The sequence below is a fragment of the Periplaneta americana genome, chromosome 12 (assembly GCF_040183065.1).
Source record: "Periplaneta americana isolate PAMFEO1 chromosome 12, P.americana_PAMFEO1_priV1, whole genome shotgun sequence".
Lineage (NCBI taxonomy): Eukaryota > Metazoa > Arthropoda > Insecta > Blattodea > Blattidae > Periplaneta > Periplaneta americana.
This window is the reverse complement of record NC_091128.1, coordinates 157322553-157342467: the sequence shown is the minus strand read 5'-3', so window position 1 is coordinate 157342467 and position 19915 is coordinate 157322553. Positions and strand designations below refer to the sequence as shown.

At 33.9% G+C, this 19915-nt stretch overlaps 1 protein-coding gene across 3 annotated transcripts in view; it reads right to left on the bottom strand.

Annotated features, from left to right (window-relative positions):
- Positions 1-1931: 1931 nt before the first annotated feature.
- Positions 1932-19915, bottom strand: part of LOC138711046 (BTB/POZ domain-containing protein 6-B) — a 29693-nt gene continuing 11709 nt past the window's right edge. For 2 of the 3 annotated variants that reach the window (XM_069842349.1, XM_069842348.1), the window contains exon 7: positions 1932-18330. In XM_069842349.1, the coding sequence (XP_069698450.1) occupies positions 17953-18330 (378 nt within the window). In that variant the 3' untranslated portion in view covers positions 1932-17952. The remainder of the gene's footprint in view (positions 18331-19915) is intronic. The other variant, XR_011335341.1, reaches the window with a different exon arrangement.

Here is a 19915-nt window from a genome sequence, read left to right as displayed (position 1 = left end):
TGGTCAGACTTTATTTAATTACTGTAAATTCATAATTTAATAAAATACTTTTCTACAATACTTATTCAAGTCATAAAAGATAATCATTACAATCTCTAATGATGTTAAAATGTATGTACATTAACTTTTTGCAGCAAATAAGACGAACTAACAGGAAGTAATATTACATAAAACTACATTTTCATACTTTTTATTGCACATTACTTGATAAAAATGTTACATGTTAACTCTGCTCAATATTTGTCAGATAAAAAAATGTATAACACCATACACAGAGTAATAATGTAAAATGCCTACAAAAATTACAAAGAACTCTTCTTCTAGTACATTAGATAAAACTTGTCAATAATAATAATAAAGTAATGTATCTGTATGAAAGAGATGTACTTTTCAGAACACGGAAAATCATAAAACTTCTTTCTGCTTAGTGTTTGACGGACGTCTGGGAAAAATCTCGACTTAATAAGGAAAGGAAAATACCGTATTGACCCGAATATAAGCCGCACTTTTTATCCAATTTTCAACTTCAAAAAACCAGGGTGCGGCTTATATTCGCTACCTACGCTTTCACATGCAATGTGCTGTTTAAAAATTACGGCATGCTCATTTGAAACAATACTAACTTTTACCTGGCGTTAATTTAATTATTGTTTCGTAAACTTGTACATTTCAGCTCAGTTTCAGTAAGAAGTTGGATACTTGTGAGAAAGCCTCTTTCACGCCGATATGAATGATCATTTAGAGCGAGAAGCATCATCAAGCCAAGGAATTCGAGGTGGTTACGATGCAAGCTTAAAAATTGCAGTTGTGCGTTATGCAAAACCACAACCAACAGAGAAGCCTGAAGTATGGATTGGACGAATCTAATGTGCGACGTTGGGTTGATTCAGAAGAAAATGGAAAAAAAGCAGTTTCAACGAGAAAATCGTTCAGGGGACCAAAATGTGGCAAATATGCGGAACTTGAAGCTAGGATTCTTTCCTACGTGCAAGATGAGGGGAAAGTTGGGATGCCTATCTCACGAGGAATAATACAACTGTAGGAAATAGTGAGAGTGAGAATGTTAATATGAATACTGGCAGTGATGACAGTGAATAAGACAATAGTGATAATGTGTTAGATGCCAGTGTGCTGTACCATACGTTACGAAACAATATTTACATGTAAATACAAGAAAATAAATGTTTCTTCCTTTAATTCGGATGCGGCTTATATTAGTGCATAAACTTTTTTCCTTTCCCCCCCCCCCCCCTCGAATATTAAAGGTGCGGCTTATATACGGGGGCGGCTTATTTTCGAGCCAATACGGTATTTCAGTTTGTATTCATCATTGTAGCACCGTTTTCCTCAGTGGTACTTTATTATAGCTATGAACAGGGACAGGTTTTTTGGTGAAAATTTTTCAAATTTTTCGTAAAAAGAAATTAATAAAATATCGTACTTACAGTTAAAAATGTGGCAATAATTTCATAAAAATTTCGTGATTATTTTTTTTTTTTCCACCATGTAATGTCATACTCGTACACAATCTTAATTAGCAATTATCTTATACATCACATTGTATTTGCAACATTCATGGCGAAATAAAGCTGCTAATAATAATAATATAATTTATACCCTTTGTAAATCGGCCTTATTTTTAGTTAACAGGGAATGGAATTGGATTTTGGGTGAAAAGTTTGATTTACTATTTTATTTTTCCAATTTATTATCCCGTTTTCCCTCCTTAAAATGGTCACATGACTATACTAAGATTGTATTTATTTTAATTTTCCTATTTTCTGAGGAAGGGTGTAGAAGTTTTAATTTTAACCCTCATTTTTTTCCCCCAACAATTTACGGATTTTGGACGAAAAAGTATGTATTTTTTTTTTTATTTTTCAACTTTATTCTTTGATTTTACCTGTTGATGTTAATGTTTTGTTTTTCTGAGGAGGGAGCATATATGTCATATTTAACTTCATTTTCCGTAACTTCAGTTTTTTTTTCACACAAAACGAACATTTTCTCAGATTCTATTTAATCTAGAAAACCGAAATTTCCAGGAATTGTTTACAGTATTTGGATATTTTACATGTACTGAAACAATGTCTTTGAAATTTGTTAAATTTTGGAGATGTTACAGGAGGTAATGTACTGAAAATCACCGAAAAAATATATAGAAATGAGGTAAAGTTGGTATTTTTCAGCAAGAAAATAAATTGAAGAAAAAAAACTACTGCTGTTTCAGCATGAATTTACATATATATAATATAATATGACCTGGGTAAAAGAATTCAGCTGTTTAGTTCAACAGTTTACTAGAAAAAATTGCTTATGTAAGATATAATTTAACATTATCAAGAAAGACGATTCTGTGTCCCCTTAACTCAGTTTTATACAAGAAACCAGTCGTCAATGTTTCTGTAGGCCATTAAGAGAATAATACAATTTGTCTAATTTTTTTGCAGCTGACATCTTCAACACTAATATTGTATTTCTTTAAAATAATTTAAAAAGAAATGCCCTTTTTTTCGTTTTTAATGCAGGAAAAAGATTTTTCGCGACAAATTTTCTGTTATAAATCAGTCACATTTATGATAAATTCTTGGTGCATCTCTCTGTCACATTTTGTGTTTATTGCTTAAAAAAAAAAGGCCCTGGCTGTGAGGAAGTTATCCCAAGTTAGTTACATTATTGTTCCTCTGTAAGAATTGGAGCAGACAGAGGATGATGCTTTCAGAAAATTCTTTCCCCTCATCTGGACTCCGACAAGGTTTTTCTCGTGATTTTCTGTTATTTAGTTGTACTGGGTCTAATCTGTTGCTTACATTACGTGTTTATGTGTGTACAGAAAGGATAAAATGTGTGGAATCCGTACTAGACAATCAGCCCTGCAGATACCACACCATTCCATGTTAGTGGGTCTCAGAAAGTGAAATCTTCTACTACTAAGATTTAAAATCATCTGTCCTCAAGTGAGGTTGACCACTGGGATCCGGAATTAACAAACATAAAAGATAAAGGAAAATGAAACGGGCAAAATATGGATTAGATTTGTACATTAAAACAAAAATTTACGTGTTAATATATAGATGATAGTGTAAAATTTGAAGAGAGGCCTTCAGAATTTCCATTGCAATCTTCTGAACCTCATACAGAGGTATGAAAATTATTAGAATAATTTTAATTTTAAAGGTTTTTTAATAGTTCCTTCACAAATACTAATTGAATTGATGAATATTGGTATATATTACTATACTGATGTAGGATATATTTACTACTAACAATGCAGGAAAGCATTGTTGTACATTGGTATTTTTCTTATTTTACAATTGTTATGGGAATTCAGAAATTATTATATTATGTTGGCGGAATTGGAAACATAAAAAATTATATGCACAAAACAGATGTATACGTTCATTTGAACCTTCACAACAATGTAAACGCAAAGAACAATTTGTTTAAAGCATTTCTTAATTAATTTTTGATGTTTCCAATTCCGCCAACATAATATAATAATTTCTGAATTCCCATAACAATTGTAAAATAAGAAAAATACCAATGTACAACAATGCTTTCCGGCATTGTTAGTAGTAAATATATCCTACATCAGTATAGTAATACTATATACCAATATTCATCAATTCAATGAATATTTGTGAAGGAACTATTAAAAAACCTTTAAAATTAAGATTATTCTAATAATTTTCACACCTCTGTAAAAGGGTATTTTAAAGGATTTAAGAATATTACATGTAAATTTTGGTAAACAACCCCTCGCTCCAAATAGTAAGCCTGCAACATCCCAGTTGTAAAGCGAAATGCCATATTTTTCACTGAGGTATGGAAGACAAGGTACATATTTAGCTAGCTCGTCATCAATCTGCAGTGCTTGATTTGTGTCTCGTTCAAAGCAAATCATAGGGTCTAAGACCATCGCTTTCTGGGTTCTTCTATTGATGGCAATTATATCGACTCTTCTATGAGAATCATCTTCAGACACACAATGAATCTCCTCACATACTTCCCATCCTCCATTTCTTATCAGGTTGGCAATTGCTGTACGGGCACGATGCGATGGTGTCTGTTATTAATGCAGTAGCTCTCCCTTCTTACAGAACCCCAGTACGTGGCCAAGTGTTTCAGTCTCGCTGCAGCCAGGATGGCGACAACGGGTAGTACTGAAGGTTCTGCCAGGGACAGATCTCACTGCGGTGACGTTGCAAGACATCTTCATGGCATTGATGTATTCCGAGGACGAAAGACACTTTTTAGAGGAGATCCAGGAGTTGGCTTTGGGGCATTCTTCAAATGTACAAACACCTTTGCCTTTATGTGGGAGCTGGCACCATGACTGGAATGACTGTGACCATCCCTCGTATGCGAACTCGCCAACTGGGTGTCCCCAATGAGCTGGTGCTTGTACACAATCTATTTTTCTTCCAAAAAATTTTCATTGGCTATTTCACTTCTTTAGAATGTATATTTTCACACCTCAAATGGATTTAGTTCAATTCTGATTACTAATATGTTTTTTTAATTAAGTCTGTAAGGGGGCGTGGCATTTAAAGAACTGTCAAAATTATTTTTTTTATCGAAATTCTTTTTTACAAATTTCTGATTACAAATTTAGTAACTTTTTGTTGTAAAATTGGCTCGCTGAACTTACTAGATGAATGTAGCGGAGGCGAATTTTAATTGGTGTGTGTTACATAAACATTCATTCTACTTTCAAATCTATTTTTCTGTAATTTTATTTTTCTTGATTCAACACCAACTTTTTTATGCCAAATATTAATCAATCTGGATGAAATTTTTACTGTATGTTTATGAGGTAATTGCATGTTTCTATGCATTTATTTTGTAAGAAATGATGCTAGTTTATTTTATTAATTTGTTTTTCATGAATTATATAAAAATAACATTTTCAAAATTAAAAAAATAAAAATTCGAAGTGAATAAATGAGATAGTATTCCATAAAATGAATACATAGAAATGGACATCTTCTACAGAAAACTTGGGTTTGAAAATGTGTAAAAAAAAAAAAAAAAATAGAAAAAATCAAAAGCCAAAAACATTTGGGAGTTCAAAATTGGATTTTGTTAGTCCTTTACATAGTAAACATGCTCTCAAAATTTGGTTGGAAAAAATTATTAGGAAAAAAGTTGTAATTTTTAGTGTCCCTTTAAGTTCATTGTACCTATGTAGACCTACCTATCAAATATTACAATATATAAATATGTAAATCCTTTGGAGAATAACCAGTCTATACAAAACAATGTTTGTATTACTTAACTGTACAGTACCCTAAAATTGAGAATATTACGATTGCAAATTGTTTTAAAACAAAATATTTATAATATTAGTATTTTCCCAGGTTACTGGTATAGGTTAAAGCTTCTCCATTTAAAAAATACATGCATTGGTACTTAATTCCACATATCTGTGTTGCAATTTCCTCATACACATTATTTTTCTTCATTTTATTGTGGTATTCCACAGGCATGGGTTTGATTCATATAACTGAATTGGTCTATTCCTTATAAGAAAACTTTGGAATTGATCCTCCAGACTCACGAAAATACTAGAGAATGAGTCTTGAGAGTGGGACAGACATAAGACAAAAAGTCATTACATAGTTCCAATATAAATGAAAAAGTAATACAGGATGGAATGAAGCAAAACACCAACATGCATTTAACAATATCAAACAGCAAGAAAATGAAGGTTTATAAAGAATATTTTATTGAAAGGAAAGAAGAGTGTTGTCTACTACACTAGAGCTAGCCGGAAGTGGTGAGTTGACAGCAGGAAATAGCTCCCCTTTTATACCCATGCATTATTCATTCTTTTCTTTGTCAAGTCTCAAACAAAAGAACTAAATGCAAGCTTCTTAATTCCACATATAAGCAACTGTCAACATATTGGTAGTGATAACAAATTCAGTATCAGTTGCTTATCAAAAGCTGGTGAACTTATAAAAATCTGAAATGTAGCTACAGTCATATTCTGAGAAACAAGTGACAGAATTTCTAGCTTCAAAGAGAAGTACAAAACAAAAGAAAGAGGGAGTTGTCAATGCCTCCTGTGACAAGCTCGAATGCTGACTGTTGACTGATAACATAATCTCGATCTGTGAATCAGGTTTTACGTGCAGTACTGTTTTAAGCTGGGTGAGTGTACGATTTTGACAGCCGAGTGATTGATTCAGTGATGCTTTATCAGTAGCATTGCGTCACAGTGATGACAAAGCTGGAAGAAAAAGAAAGTGTGCATGCCACATAGCTGAAAAAACACGCAAAAATGGCAGATAAAGAATTCTGAATTCTTATAACTTTTTTTGTGAATTAAGTCTTTCCTAGGCGTGACACCAATCAAAGTCAAATAGTAAGAAATTATAACTAACAGGATGTAATATGAAATCCAACTACTGAATTAGGAATTAATTACACAGAGCTGCAACACCAGATACATTAATTGTAGTACATTAAGTGATAGCTCTATCTTTCTTCTTATTGCATAAATATGGATCTTGAACATAGAAAGAGTCAGATAAGACGAATGGGATATATAGAAATGAAATTCCTTAGCACAGTTGAGAGTTTATTTTTTTTTGTTATTTTTTTTTAATTTATTTGACAATTTTTGTACATTAGTACTATCAATTGTGCTTAAATAATTAACGTTACAATAATATGAGACTTGTGGAGAGGGTGACGTCCATTAACGTTCCTCAAAGCATCAAAAAGTCAGTGTGTCTTTTCCTCTTGAGGCGACGATCATGCAGGGGGGCAGGTTCCGAGGAATCAGGTTGATTAAGTTGTTAGAATGTGTTGACAATGTTGCAAATAAGTGTGTGTAGGAAGAATGAATTACAGTCTCTATTTTGGCTAGGTCTAGATCTGAATGAAGTGTTTCATTTCTTATTTACCATGGTGCTCCAGTGATTATCTTTAGTGCCCGATTTTGGAATATTTGAATACGCTTGATTTGACTTATAGAAGCCGATCCCCATAATGAACATCCATAGAGCCAAATAGGTTTGAGAAGCATTACATATATTAACCTTTTGTTGGAAAGGGAAAGACAAGAGCTGGAAAGTATTATTTTCAATCGATGAAGTCTGTATCTTAATCTCTGGAGTGTGTAAGTGAGATGTTTATGCCAGGTCAAGCGACTGTCTAGGATGAGTCCAAGATATCGTACTTCTTCATGCTGTGGTACTGGTGAACAGTTGAGGTATAATGGAAGTACTTTTTCTTTTTTGAGGTATGTGAATGTTACTGTTGATGACTTATTTGTGTTCATGACTGTTCTCCATTTTTCGTTTCTTCAAGAAATTGAATGGAAGAGTTTATTTTATTTATTTTATTGGGTTATTTTACGACGCTGTATCAACATCTAGGTTATTTAGCATCTGAATGATATGAAGGTGATAATGCCGGTGAAATGAGTCCGGGGTCCAGCACCGAAAGTTACCCAGCATTTGGTCGTATTGGGTTGAAGGAAAACCCCGGAAAAAACCTCAGCCAGTAACTTGTCCCAACCGGGATTCGAACCCGGGCCACCTGGTTTCGCGGCCAGACGCGCTGACCGTTACTCCACAGGTGTGGACAGTTGAGAGTTATACATAGAAAATGTAATGAAGAACTAAGCATGACAATAAAATGCATACAACAAATTGAATGCGTGAAAACTACTAGATCCCTAAAAGAACAGTTTGAGGAGTTGCAATGGACAGGGATATCCAAATCATTTACATTGGGCTGCAAAAGAAATGCATATAGTGTTAATTGGAAGACCTGAGGGAAAAAGACCTTTGGGGAGGCCAAGATGTAGATAGGAGGATAATATTAAAATGAATTTGAGGGAGGTGGGATATGATGATAGAGACTGGATTAATCTTGCTCAGGATAGAGACCAATGGCGAGCTTATTAAGGGCTGCAATGAATCTCCAGGTTCTTTAAAGTCTATTTGTAAATACTACTGTATTTTGTTCAACTGCAGAATGTTCACATAAACATAAAAATAGATGCCACTATGCCACAGGTACTTATTTATTCCACTCATGAACCGAACAGTAAAGGCTGGTTCACAATAAACCGGAAACGAGAATCGGAACGAAAACGAAAACGGCAAAATTGTTAAAATGTGTACTTTTAAATGTGAGCATTCACAATTAACGAAAAGCTTGCCGGAGCCCGAGATTGGGAACGGAGAGTTGGCCAATTTTCAACTTTGGCATTCACGTTTCCGATCACAGCCCACTAGATTCATTCTATTGCCATCTAAAAGCTATTTTGTCGTCGTATATTTTGTAGCAAGAAGACCGTGACATAACCTATGCATTATTTTGTTCTGTGCTGTGCATCATGGAGCAAGTTTTATTTGATGATATTCTAATATTGAGTGTTGAGGAAAATCCTCATGTTTACGATAAGCGGCACGCCTTGTATAAAGATGAGAAAATGAAGGAGAATACGTGGCTTTCAATAGCTGCATCTTTGAACACCAATCGGAAGCGAATCATATTTTATTACTGTATTGGTTGTATTACATATTCATGCTTCAATTCAATAACTACTGTTGTGTTCATTTTTGTTCTATTACAAATGTTTCTTCTCTAATTATTTTACGTTATGGAAGACTTAAAATAGGTTGTGATAATAAAGATGCATGGGCACATTTATAGTACCGTACCTAATGAAATGTTTCAGTTGAAATTTCGAAGTTGGTTAACCTGTGTTATGTTGGCTGCCTTGTACTCATGAGAGAACGTCATTGGTCAATTATAAACAAATAACATTAGAATGCGTAATATCGACTTTACATATCGTTATTGACATACATATTGATATGCATAGTCGTATATGTTCTCGGTTTATTGTGAATAAAAAATTTTCATATTCACGTCCTCTGCTTCTGGTTTTGATTCTGGTTCTCGTTCCCTGTTTATTGTGAACCAGCCTTAAGAGGTGCACAAATTGCAAATGTCAAGCCTAAATGAGAATAATGGACGATTTCGTCAAGTGTAGAAACCTGGGGCCTAATTCACCATAAAACTTATCAGTTTAAGAGACACTGGAGAGCGAGAGAGCTAATAGCTTCGTTGCCAGAGCCCAAGCATTTGATAACAACAACTTTTCAGTTTGCAGTTTCTGTTCCACTATCTCTTTTCAAAACTGGTTTCAAATTTCTATAGTTTCATTATTAATTTTATGTTTATATGACTATTATTTAGGTGTTATCCAGAAACAAAGGACAAGCTTACATTATGAACAACTTCTCCCTCTACTAGTCTGTAGAACCAAGGATCAGCTTGTGCATTTTTAAAAAGATGAATGCATTATTTATCCTGAATATTTACATAACTTACAAAATACTGAAAGGAGGCTTCAGAAACAGTGACAATGATCTTTATTTATAAAGAAATCATACTTTAGTTACCTGATATGTCCCTTGTGAGTATTGGTGTTCCAAAAATCAGATGTTAACTGTATTAAGTATCCAATTGGTACAGGTATTCTTTGAACTGTAGTTTATTAACAGCCCAAAAAATTTGTAATTTCTTTAAGAGGTTAGGTACAGCTTACAGCAGTAAAATTTTGGAATATTCAACATTTTCTTTCCTCCATTACTGTATCTTGTACAATAATGATAATTAATATGTGTAAAACACTGTCCTTCTGCTATATGAAGAAAATATTTTTACGATTTAAAAAAATTACTTGCATTTTTTTTTTTTTTTTTTTTTTTTTTCAAAATTCAGTTCATTGTGCAGTGATGAAGCGTTTCCCACATAACTCAAAAACTATCCAACATTCTGTGATGAAATTTTTTGTGTGTTTTTATGCATGTCATATCTACAATATGATGCAAGATCACTTCTCTACCTTTGATAGATTGTCTGATAAAAAATAAATTCATTTAAAAATGGTCAAATATCAGTATTTTCTTCTAACACAAAATAAAAAAAAATTATTTATTAAGGAATGTAGTTGAAAGCACATGATATTGTAAACATGAGTTTCAGCAATAAAATAAAATAGAGAGAATATGAAAAAGTTAACAAGTTTATGAGTTATGAGGGAAACGCTTCATCACTGCACACCAATTTGAATTTTGAAAAAAAAATAAATAAATAAATAAATAATAATAATAATAATAATAATTTTTTAAATCGTAAAAATATTTTTTTCATATAGCAGAAGGACAGTGTTTTACACATACCAATTTTCATTATTGTACAAGATACAGTAATGGAGGAAAAAAATGTTGAATATTTCCAAAAATTTTACTGCTGTAAGCTGTACCTAACCCCTTAAGTTGTGATGAAGTTTTTTTTTTACAACTATGTTGAAATTTGATCTCTCCATTGTTTTGCATTTTTAACTTATTTATTGAACAAAGCATAGCAGAACCACAATATGCATACCACATATGGTTTTTGGTTTAACATACAGCATGCTTATAACAGAATCGCCAACATCTAATCACTGACTAGCAAAATAAAAGTGAATAATATTGTTACTTTGTATCCAACTGAAATTCTAAATCAGTTATACAAAAAGATGATTTCATTGTTCACTATCAATATAAAACTGGCAAATTCTGTAAATAATGGGTATTTATATCTGTTTTGACTCTGAGGTTCTGGCTGATATATACATCTATTATATCAGGCAGTACATCTCACTTGACGATATGTGTCAGAGAAAGAACAATTGTTTGTATGCATCTGAAGTCTGATTAGTATAATAAGTAGCTAGTCAGCGATATGTGCAATGGAGGGGGAAGAAACTGGCCACCCTATCCCATTATCTCCTGGCCTAGTTGCCTCATAAATGGTGCCTTGTTGGTATCACTTGTGAGGTTCAGACCTGTCTTCGGACAGTTGACTAAACAACAACAACATACGCATCTGTTTAAAATAATGAATGGTCTGTTTCCAAAACCTGCTATTTCACTTTCAGTTATTTTTACAGGAAAGAGAAAAATTGCTGGCTTTAAAATATACAAACCAATTTTAAAAATGCGTGTTTATTCTTACCTTAAAGATATTTTATGCTCGACCATGCCGAAATGTAGTAATTATACACCTGGTAGCAGACCTTTAATGCATGTCATTAAAGTACACCTACTCATTAAAGGTCAGGTCTTTCAGCCAATAACGACTCAGGTTACAACTGTTCAGCCAATGACACGTCAGCTTTCTACCGTTATAAAACCGCAAGTATCGATTATTCTCGGATATGCAATCGAAAGAGAATTACCGAAAAGTCACGGAGGCTGGAAATCCAATACTGTCGCAGAAGGTTATGTTCTGTTACTATAATAATTAGCGTTAATTGTAAATAATATTCAAATAAATTCAATTTGTCATCTCGTTTTTCAATGTCTAATTTAATTTCAATGTTATCTCTGTAGGTTCTTATGGCCTAGCAAGGTCAATGTGAACATCTGTTCCTCGGAAAAAATCAATACTTTCGCGTCTGCGCACATCTCACAACATACAGGACATTGGCCAAGGTTAGTTACAAAGAAAATTAATAATATCAAGTTAGAAATATGGTCGAGCATAAAAAGTCGTATGAAACTCGCCTATAATGGTAATTAAGAAGCTCGTATGAAAATTATGAAACTCGCTTGTGCTCGTTTCATAAATATCCATACTCGCTTCTTAATTACCTTCATTATAGGCTCGTTGCATAATGTACTATTATACCATTCTATGTACTGAATGTTTAATTTACTTCATAATTTACCAACAATTTTTTAATTAAAATATATGGGTAAGATAATAGGTTTTGGCCTGAAAAAAGAAATAGAAGGTTTTAGAAAATAAATAATACTTTTAAGTATCATTTTCAGCGACAAATAGCAAGAATTAGCAAAAAAATAATAACTTTAGCATTGGATTCAGAAAGTAAGAAATATGTTTCTTATGTCATTGGATCAAAATCTGTTTTTGAGTAAAATAGTAGATTTTGGAAACAAACCGTTTATTGTTAGATTGGCAACATTATAACCAATTTTTCCCCAGCAACTCCCCATCCCCAATGCGGCAAACTAAGGAAGTTCTACGAGGATGCACCTTGCATGATAAGAGTTAAACCTCCCATGGTAGATAATATACATGTGTCATAGTCAAGAACCTGGTAGAATACACTTTGACTATCTCACTGTACATGTAGCCATTGCCCTTAGCCCATTCTTACATTAGAAAAGTAGTATTAATGAAACGAAATTTTTCTACAATGGATTTTAATTATTCACTTTCTGAATTTTTAGGCTTTTACTGTAATTCTTAACTCTTCACTGTCTGTGCATTCTCAAGATTGAGACATGAATTATTTCACAGAAAATAGTGACAATGGCATTGTATAGGCCCAGAAACAAAATTTGGGCCACTGAGCATGGACAGTATGTTATAACTGCAACTTCGAAAATTCAGGTGGCCCAAATTTTGTTTCTGAGTCTGTGCAACATCAACTTCAAACAGGTCTCAAATAGAGACAGAAAACGTCTGAACAAATAAAGTGCTGGTATATACTGAAGGAAACATACAACAAATTTTGAAGAATAAGTTGCTGCTATTTATATGTCCATGCAAAACCTCGTATACAGATTAAATAAATTCCAAAACACTGTCACGTTATGAGATTCAAGGTCAGCCATACAAGCTATAACAGCTTACAAAAGGGGCTGAAATTAAGAAAATGATCATTACCTAAGTAACTACTGTAATAAATTAGTTTACAATGAATTCCTTCTTATCTATACTAATAATAAATCTGTAGCCGAAATTTTTCTGGTAATTTTCGATTTTCCAAAAATAATTGGTCCTAACATATATAATTAACCACCCTGAAACCGAAAATCGCTTTTTTGAAATTTTTGTTTGTATGTCTGTCTGTCTGTATGTTTGTTACCTTTTCACGCGATAATGGCTGAACGGATTTCGATGAAAATTGGAATATAAATTAAGTTCGTTGTAACTTAGATTATAGGCTATATGGCATTCAAAATACGTTATTTAAAAGGGGGGTTATAAGGGGGCCTGAATTAAATAAATCGAAATATCTCGCTTATTATTGATTTTTATGAAAAATGTTACATAACAAAAATTTCTTTAAAAATCATTTCCGATAAGTTTTATTCTTTAAAAAATTTTGATAGGACTGATATTTAATGAGATAAATGAATTTAAAAATTAAAATAACTGCCATCTAAGGCCGTGTAATGAAATGAACAAATGACTTCGTCTATAAGGGGCCTTGGTCAACAACAATCGAAAGCTATGAATCATTGCCTACAGAAAATGTTTCTGTGTTCGTATGAAGCAATATCGGAAGCTAAATTAACCGATTTGTATAATTAATTAGGTACTATATCACCATTGGAAAGTGTAGTTTCTCTATATGGACATAATGCTATAATGTTATTACAGTAACTTCTGAGTGAATTGAGGACAGGTAAGATTAAAATAGCTTCTTATGCACAGAAAACTTGATAGGTTATTCTGTATATTCATTTCCTGTATTTCTTATAATAATGTTTATGAACATATTCATTTTTATCTCAGAGAATTAACGAACAACGAGAGTGTATTGATTTAGTATGCAGTAATAGTACGTTAGCTTAGCAATCCATTATTTTATAATTCAAATTTTAACTATGCTCAATTGAATCGTGTTAAAATACATATGCAATAAATGCAATGCAAAAAAATTGGGTAATGAGCCAAGCAGATTATGTTGCGCTGTTGTAAAAGTTGTTCCTCCTGAGATTCAAGAGCTCCCACAACAAATTAAAAACTTTCTAATTCGAGTACATCCGTTATCAACATACTTTTTCATAATATAATATAATATAAACATAATAATAAATCTGTAGCCAAAATTTTTCTGTTAATTTTCGCTTTTCCAAAAATAATTGGTAATAACAATTAAGAAACATGTTAAAGGAATTGTCATTGCACCAAATGAGTGGTCTCTGGATCAAAATGATCGCATTTTAATATTTTAAATACAATTTAAATTAAGTAACATATTAAACGATTTATCCTTCTATCGAACACGAATGTTCCCTGGATCAAATGTCCTATTTTAATTATGTAGTTACTTTATATTTATTTCTAACGGGTGCAGCGGAGCGCACGGGTACGGCTAGTTATGATATAAAGGTAAATGAAACAGCAGACTTCTTGTTTAAAAAGTGCGTTGAAATTTTACAAACATCTAATAATGGACTTTCATTTTATTCTGTAAAACAATAAATTCAGATCTGCCCAAAAACAACAAAATTCGGCTGGAGCAAAAGATAAAACCTGGGAAATTTTATTGACCAACTCCGGGATAATCCTGCAAGGGCCACGAAAATCTGCTGTTGCGATGTTCAGGTTGGTAAGTCATGATTGTTTGGCAATAGGATAGGAATGCATCTGCCTGTGTATTGTGTGATGTAAATGAAGAGATGGAACAAGTCAAAAGATACTACAAAAAGGTGACATCCACACCTGTGGAGTAACAGTTAGCACATCTGGCAGCGAAACCAGGTGACCCAGATTCGATTCCCAGTCGGGGCAAGTTACCTGGTTGAGGTTTATTCCAGGGTTTTCCCTCAACCCAATATGAACAAATGCTGGGTAACTTTCGGTACTGAACCCCGGACTTATTTCACCGGCATTATCATCTTCATCTCATTCAGATGCTAAATAACCTGAGATGTTGATAAGGCATCGTAAAATAACCTATCAAAAAAAAAAGTGACATCGTACAAAACGGCAAATAACTTCACTGCCAAGTGTGTAGACATTGCATCAACAACATATATTGAAGTATCATATGCCGGTATTCACCTATGCTTTTAAAACTATAGTAGGGAGCAAAGATATTGGCGGGTCGTACTTAGCACATTTTTGCACGTACCACCCCCTCTCTTCTGACCTGTCCATTGGGATGACTTGACTGGCAGGGTGTCGATGCGTTCGGGTGTAGTTGCTTGCAAGCCAATCGTTGGGTATTGAGAGAGTAGTCATCGTAGCTGTTGTCTGTACATATTCAAACAGTAATTTTCAATACTAACAGTGGAATTGCTTCTGTGCCTAGTTGAGCGACATGTCTAGAAAGGGAGCGGATACGCAGAGCCAAGCGAAAGGAATTATTTATAGTGTTTACGAATACTTAAAAAAACTTTAATTAATACAACAAATTAAAATTTTCGTAACATGATTGAAATTCTGGTTATTAAGAGAATGAGGAAAACAGGAATTAGGTCACTATAAGTTTAAGTGAAATATTTTAAGATCTGATATTATATTGGCAATATGCTCATTGCAGTGAAGTAAATCGTTAAGAACCATTGTGTTATTATTATTATTATTATTATTATTATTATTATTATTATTATTATTATTATTATTATTATTAATTTGCACTGATGGATTTCATTTAATATAGTATTACTAGCCATTGTTAAGTCAATTATATTATATAAAATAAAACCTGGGTACCGACACAATACTATTTACAAATTATTTACATCATCAATACCAGTGATTTTACTCACGGGACTGGCTTCATCTTTTCTTGCAACCCTTGTTTTGTTCAAAAGGTCTCTGGTCACTGCTGTCAGTTGGTCACCTGCTGTGATTCTTCCTGACGAAAGGTCCCTGTTGACTTTCTTTGTCGCATTCCCAGGACCGCTGCCATCATTTTTGGCCTCATTTCTGAACAGCTGGAGCCATTCATCACGACTTCTACTCTTTGTGAAGCGGATGACAATAGGGCGCGTCTTCCCTGGCCTGGATGGTATGCGATGTGCTACGCTTACATCATGTTACACCAATTCACTACCGCCTATGACTTCCGATATTTAGTCAATGACTTCATAAGTTGATTGTTCATCGATCTCCGGAACTCCAAATAGCATTATATTGTATCTGCGTATGTACTGCTGCAGATCACGCACTTTCCGTTTGAGATGGTCATTTTCTTGCACTAGCCTCTTCATCTCCTCCTGCGTGGAGTTGAGTTCATGTCTTGTGTGCGCCAATTCCTCTCTAAGACTGTCGAACTTGGAAGATATGAATTCAACTAATTTTCTTAGTTCATTCACCTCAAAATACGAATGCTATTCGATATCAGTATAGTAGTTATAAAATCATGTCGCATATTGTATACCAGTAGTTTGTATGATAACAAATGAAGTGTTCACATGTGCTGTTGTTTAATGAAATAATTATAATGCTGCGCACAGAAATTACACTAAATACTGACACACAGACAGTGTTTATATATAAACACTATTTCGATGTTACAGACTTTAGGTTACCTAGCGAGGAGTGAAAGATGTTTCGGAAGCGACCCTTCGAAGAATGTTTACAGCTAAAGTAGGGGTGGAACGTGGGTTGGGTTAGTATGAAGGGGTATACCTCCATCCGCCAATATTCCTGCTCCCTACTATAATGACTCTGCATGACAAAAGCAAATAATGGAGACAACGGAAATGAGAATCACATGTAAAATTGTTGGTACCACAAAACGAGACAAAATAAACCAAAATGTGTTATGTGAGTAGCAAATTCAGCGAATAGGTGATTGGACATTGGAATATAGAGGGAGGTTTAGCTAACATGTATCCCAAATGGCGAAGACACGAGTAAAATATGGAAAAAAGTAAAAGTGTAAAATGAATGTCCTGCAAAACAATGAAAGAAAAGTCAAAGAAATGTCTATTGTAATGAAGTAACGCTATTTATTATTCATTTGTTTGTGTTTGACAAATGACAATGTTAAACTTGTTATACAGCATTAAAAAAATGAATGTTTTGGAACTGCTTCAACGAATCTTGCAGGTCACAATCCTGAAGATGGAACCAGTGTTTCATTCTAACGTGTTAGAGAGATTAAATTTCAACACTAAGTTGCCAAAAGCCATCACAATCCAAACAACTCGATTCCTAAAATCTAAAACATACAAGATCCGGCAGAAACAATTAGACGATTTAAAGTTTGCAGCATTTCTTTGTACACAACAATGTGTTGAGTAATTAGTACCATTTAGTAATGCTGGAGCAATAGTTGAATGAACATTGGGCTTGTACTGTAGAAGCACTTCTTAAGAACAAGGACTCAGCTATATATATGCATCCGTATTGGAAGAAATAGGAACATTCCAACTCATTAGACCATCTGAATTGGATTTATGTATTTATGAGAAATCAGCTGCCAACATGAAGCCTTCTGGTTGCCCAGAAAATATGAAGAGAATGAGAACGGTGTACCAGCAGAGTCTTTGCCAGTCTGTTCTGTCAGATAGAAGTGTTATTTTACATAATGATTTGCACTTCCATCCATTTAAGTTACAAATTCTGCAAAATTTTAATACCCATGATTATCACACACGAATGCACTAATTAGAAATACTCGTTTTGGCAACATAAATTGGCCTGCACAGTCGCCTGATCTATCAGCAGCTGATTTCTTCCTGTGGGGTTCGCCTGATCTATCAGCAGCTGATTTCTTCCTGTGGGGTTAACTCAAGGAAAAAGTGTATCAAAAACGATCTCACACGATCCATATGTGAAGGAGAAATTTCTAACTGAAATTCAAGAAATCTCATGGGACATGCTGCAGAGAGTGATGGACAGTGTCAAGCACCGTGCAGAGATTTGTGTCAAGTCTGGTGGAACTCACGTGAGTGAAGTTATCTTCAAGAAAGAGCGTAAAACTAAATGGTATACTTTAAGGTATATTTTCAATTTGGTGTTCGATATTATTTTTCCTATTAAAATGTTGTTTTCTGAATCATAAATCGTCCAATTGTTTCTGCCAGACCCTGTATAATCGTGATCACTAACGTTCGCATTTGGATCTCTTAATGAACCAAATCAATTCATTTACGAAATATACACAGTTTTTAATATCAATTGGTAAGCTTAGTTTACACCAGTCAGAGTCCCGTTTCAGTATGTGAATACAATTGCTCTGAAAAGCCCGTCGCGGACCGAATCGCTGGGCTGGCCGACACAGAATGTGAAGAATACTGCATCACACAACATCCTCTGGGCGCAGGAGCCCATGGGGTACCAGCCGACTTTGTTGAGCACCACCCCCACCCTGTAGACCTTGTTACGCTGGATCTCCACGGAGCGATTGAATGTGATCTCGACCAGCGACCCGTAACTGACGCGGGATGTGTAGTGTGTGTATGTCAGACGGCTGCCGTCCGAGTCCAGCAGGTGGGCATACAGCAGTTCTGTGTACGAGCCACCAAGCTGCGGGTTGGGTAAACCACTGCCACCTCCAACTTCTGAGCTTTCACTCAGGACTTGTGTTGGTATCTGCAAGTACAATCCAGGGTTTTGAAAATGTGCAGCTGTTGAATAAGATCACACAGACCTCCCACTCTATCTACGTCTGCAGCTGTCTGTAGAATTTACGACAGTGGAATATTTTTAATTGGAACTTCAAGAGGAATCAGGAAAAATTCGAATTAACCAAAAACTGCTGATTTTCTGTTAAATTAATTGCACAAATAACGAATTTCTTTGGCACTACTCATTGAATAAAGCAAGAAAAATACTGTATGTAGTTGTTCTCGCATAAATTAAGCCAGGGGAAAAAAGAAAAAAAAGAGCTTTTATTATACTCATCATATTACACTGTACTAGTAGCATTTAATCTTAGAACGTGGCATTTGTTGTATTTCCTACAGCCAGATTTTAATACTTTGAAAATTATTAGTACAATACAAGATTTGTGAAAAATCTAATAAATAACATATAAGGTTCTTGGACACTACCAATTTTGTTATTTAAAGAAACAGAAGAAAAACTAATTAAATTTAGGAAAGGAGTTAGTTCAGAAATTCCTTTCAATTGTCCAAAAATGACTGTATTATAGACCTACTTTCATTTATTCATAATACATACGCTATAACAATGGAACTTTTGATGGCCTTCAGAATTATGCATAGGACCAGTCTAGAAATATTTGCAAAAGCAAATGTATTCATTCGCGAAAAATGAAATAGTTCTTATCGTATTCGTAAATGTTATAGCTTGTAGAGTTTTCCTGTGAATTTCATTAGCAAAATCGTACTGGGCATTCAGTACTGGACATTTTGATACACAATATATGGAGAGAATTATTTTTTAAATAGTAAGCCAGTTACTATTAAATATTGATTGCGCAATATACAATTGAAAGAACTCGGAAGTTCATTATTTGTTGCTTTTATTTGCTTTTAATCTATGCCACGTGATGTCAAAGAGCTTGGAGGTGAAAGGGTTGTAGCAGGTACACTTCAAGTATTTTTTTAAACAAGCACTTGGCAATCCTTTTCTTTTATGTGCCTGTCAGTATCGTACATGACCAGTTCCTCTTTTATCTGGACATATCTAGAAGTTAAATTCTTGGCCGTATTATCACAAAAATTGTAAGAAAATTCGTTTGCTGGCTGGTAATTTACCTTATTAGCTTTGTCCACGCTGGTAGATGAAGGAGAGATGCACAGGGGTCAAATAATTATGTGTACTGTTGCCTTATGTAAATGCTTGACATAAGCAATCTCTGGTAGCATTTGAGAATTTTCATGAATAAATAATACAAGATTTTGATTACCTCCCTATACAGTTTTATATCATCTGTTTACAAGCAAAACACATTAAGTCAAAAATATTACTTCTGAGAAAAAGGCGTATATTTTAATATTTTGAGGATTCAGTTTTGTTAAGAGCTTTCAAACGCTTTCTTCTCAAAGGTAATAATTTTGAATTTATGTGTTTTGCTTGTAAGCCGACAATATATTTATATACTGTATTTATTTGATTTATTCAAATTTCTTGGAGGAACAGTACCGGTAACAAATATAATGACACTCAAGAAGAAATAAAATGCAGAATAAATATGGGAAATGCCTGCTAT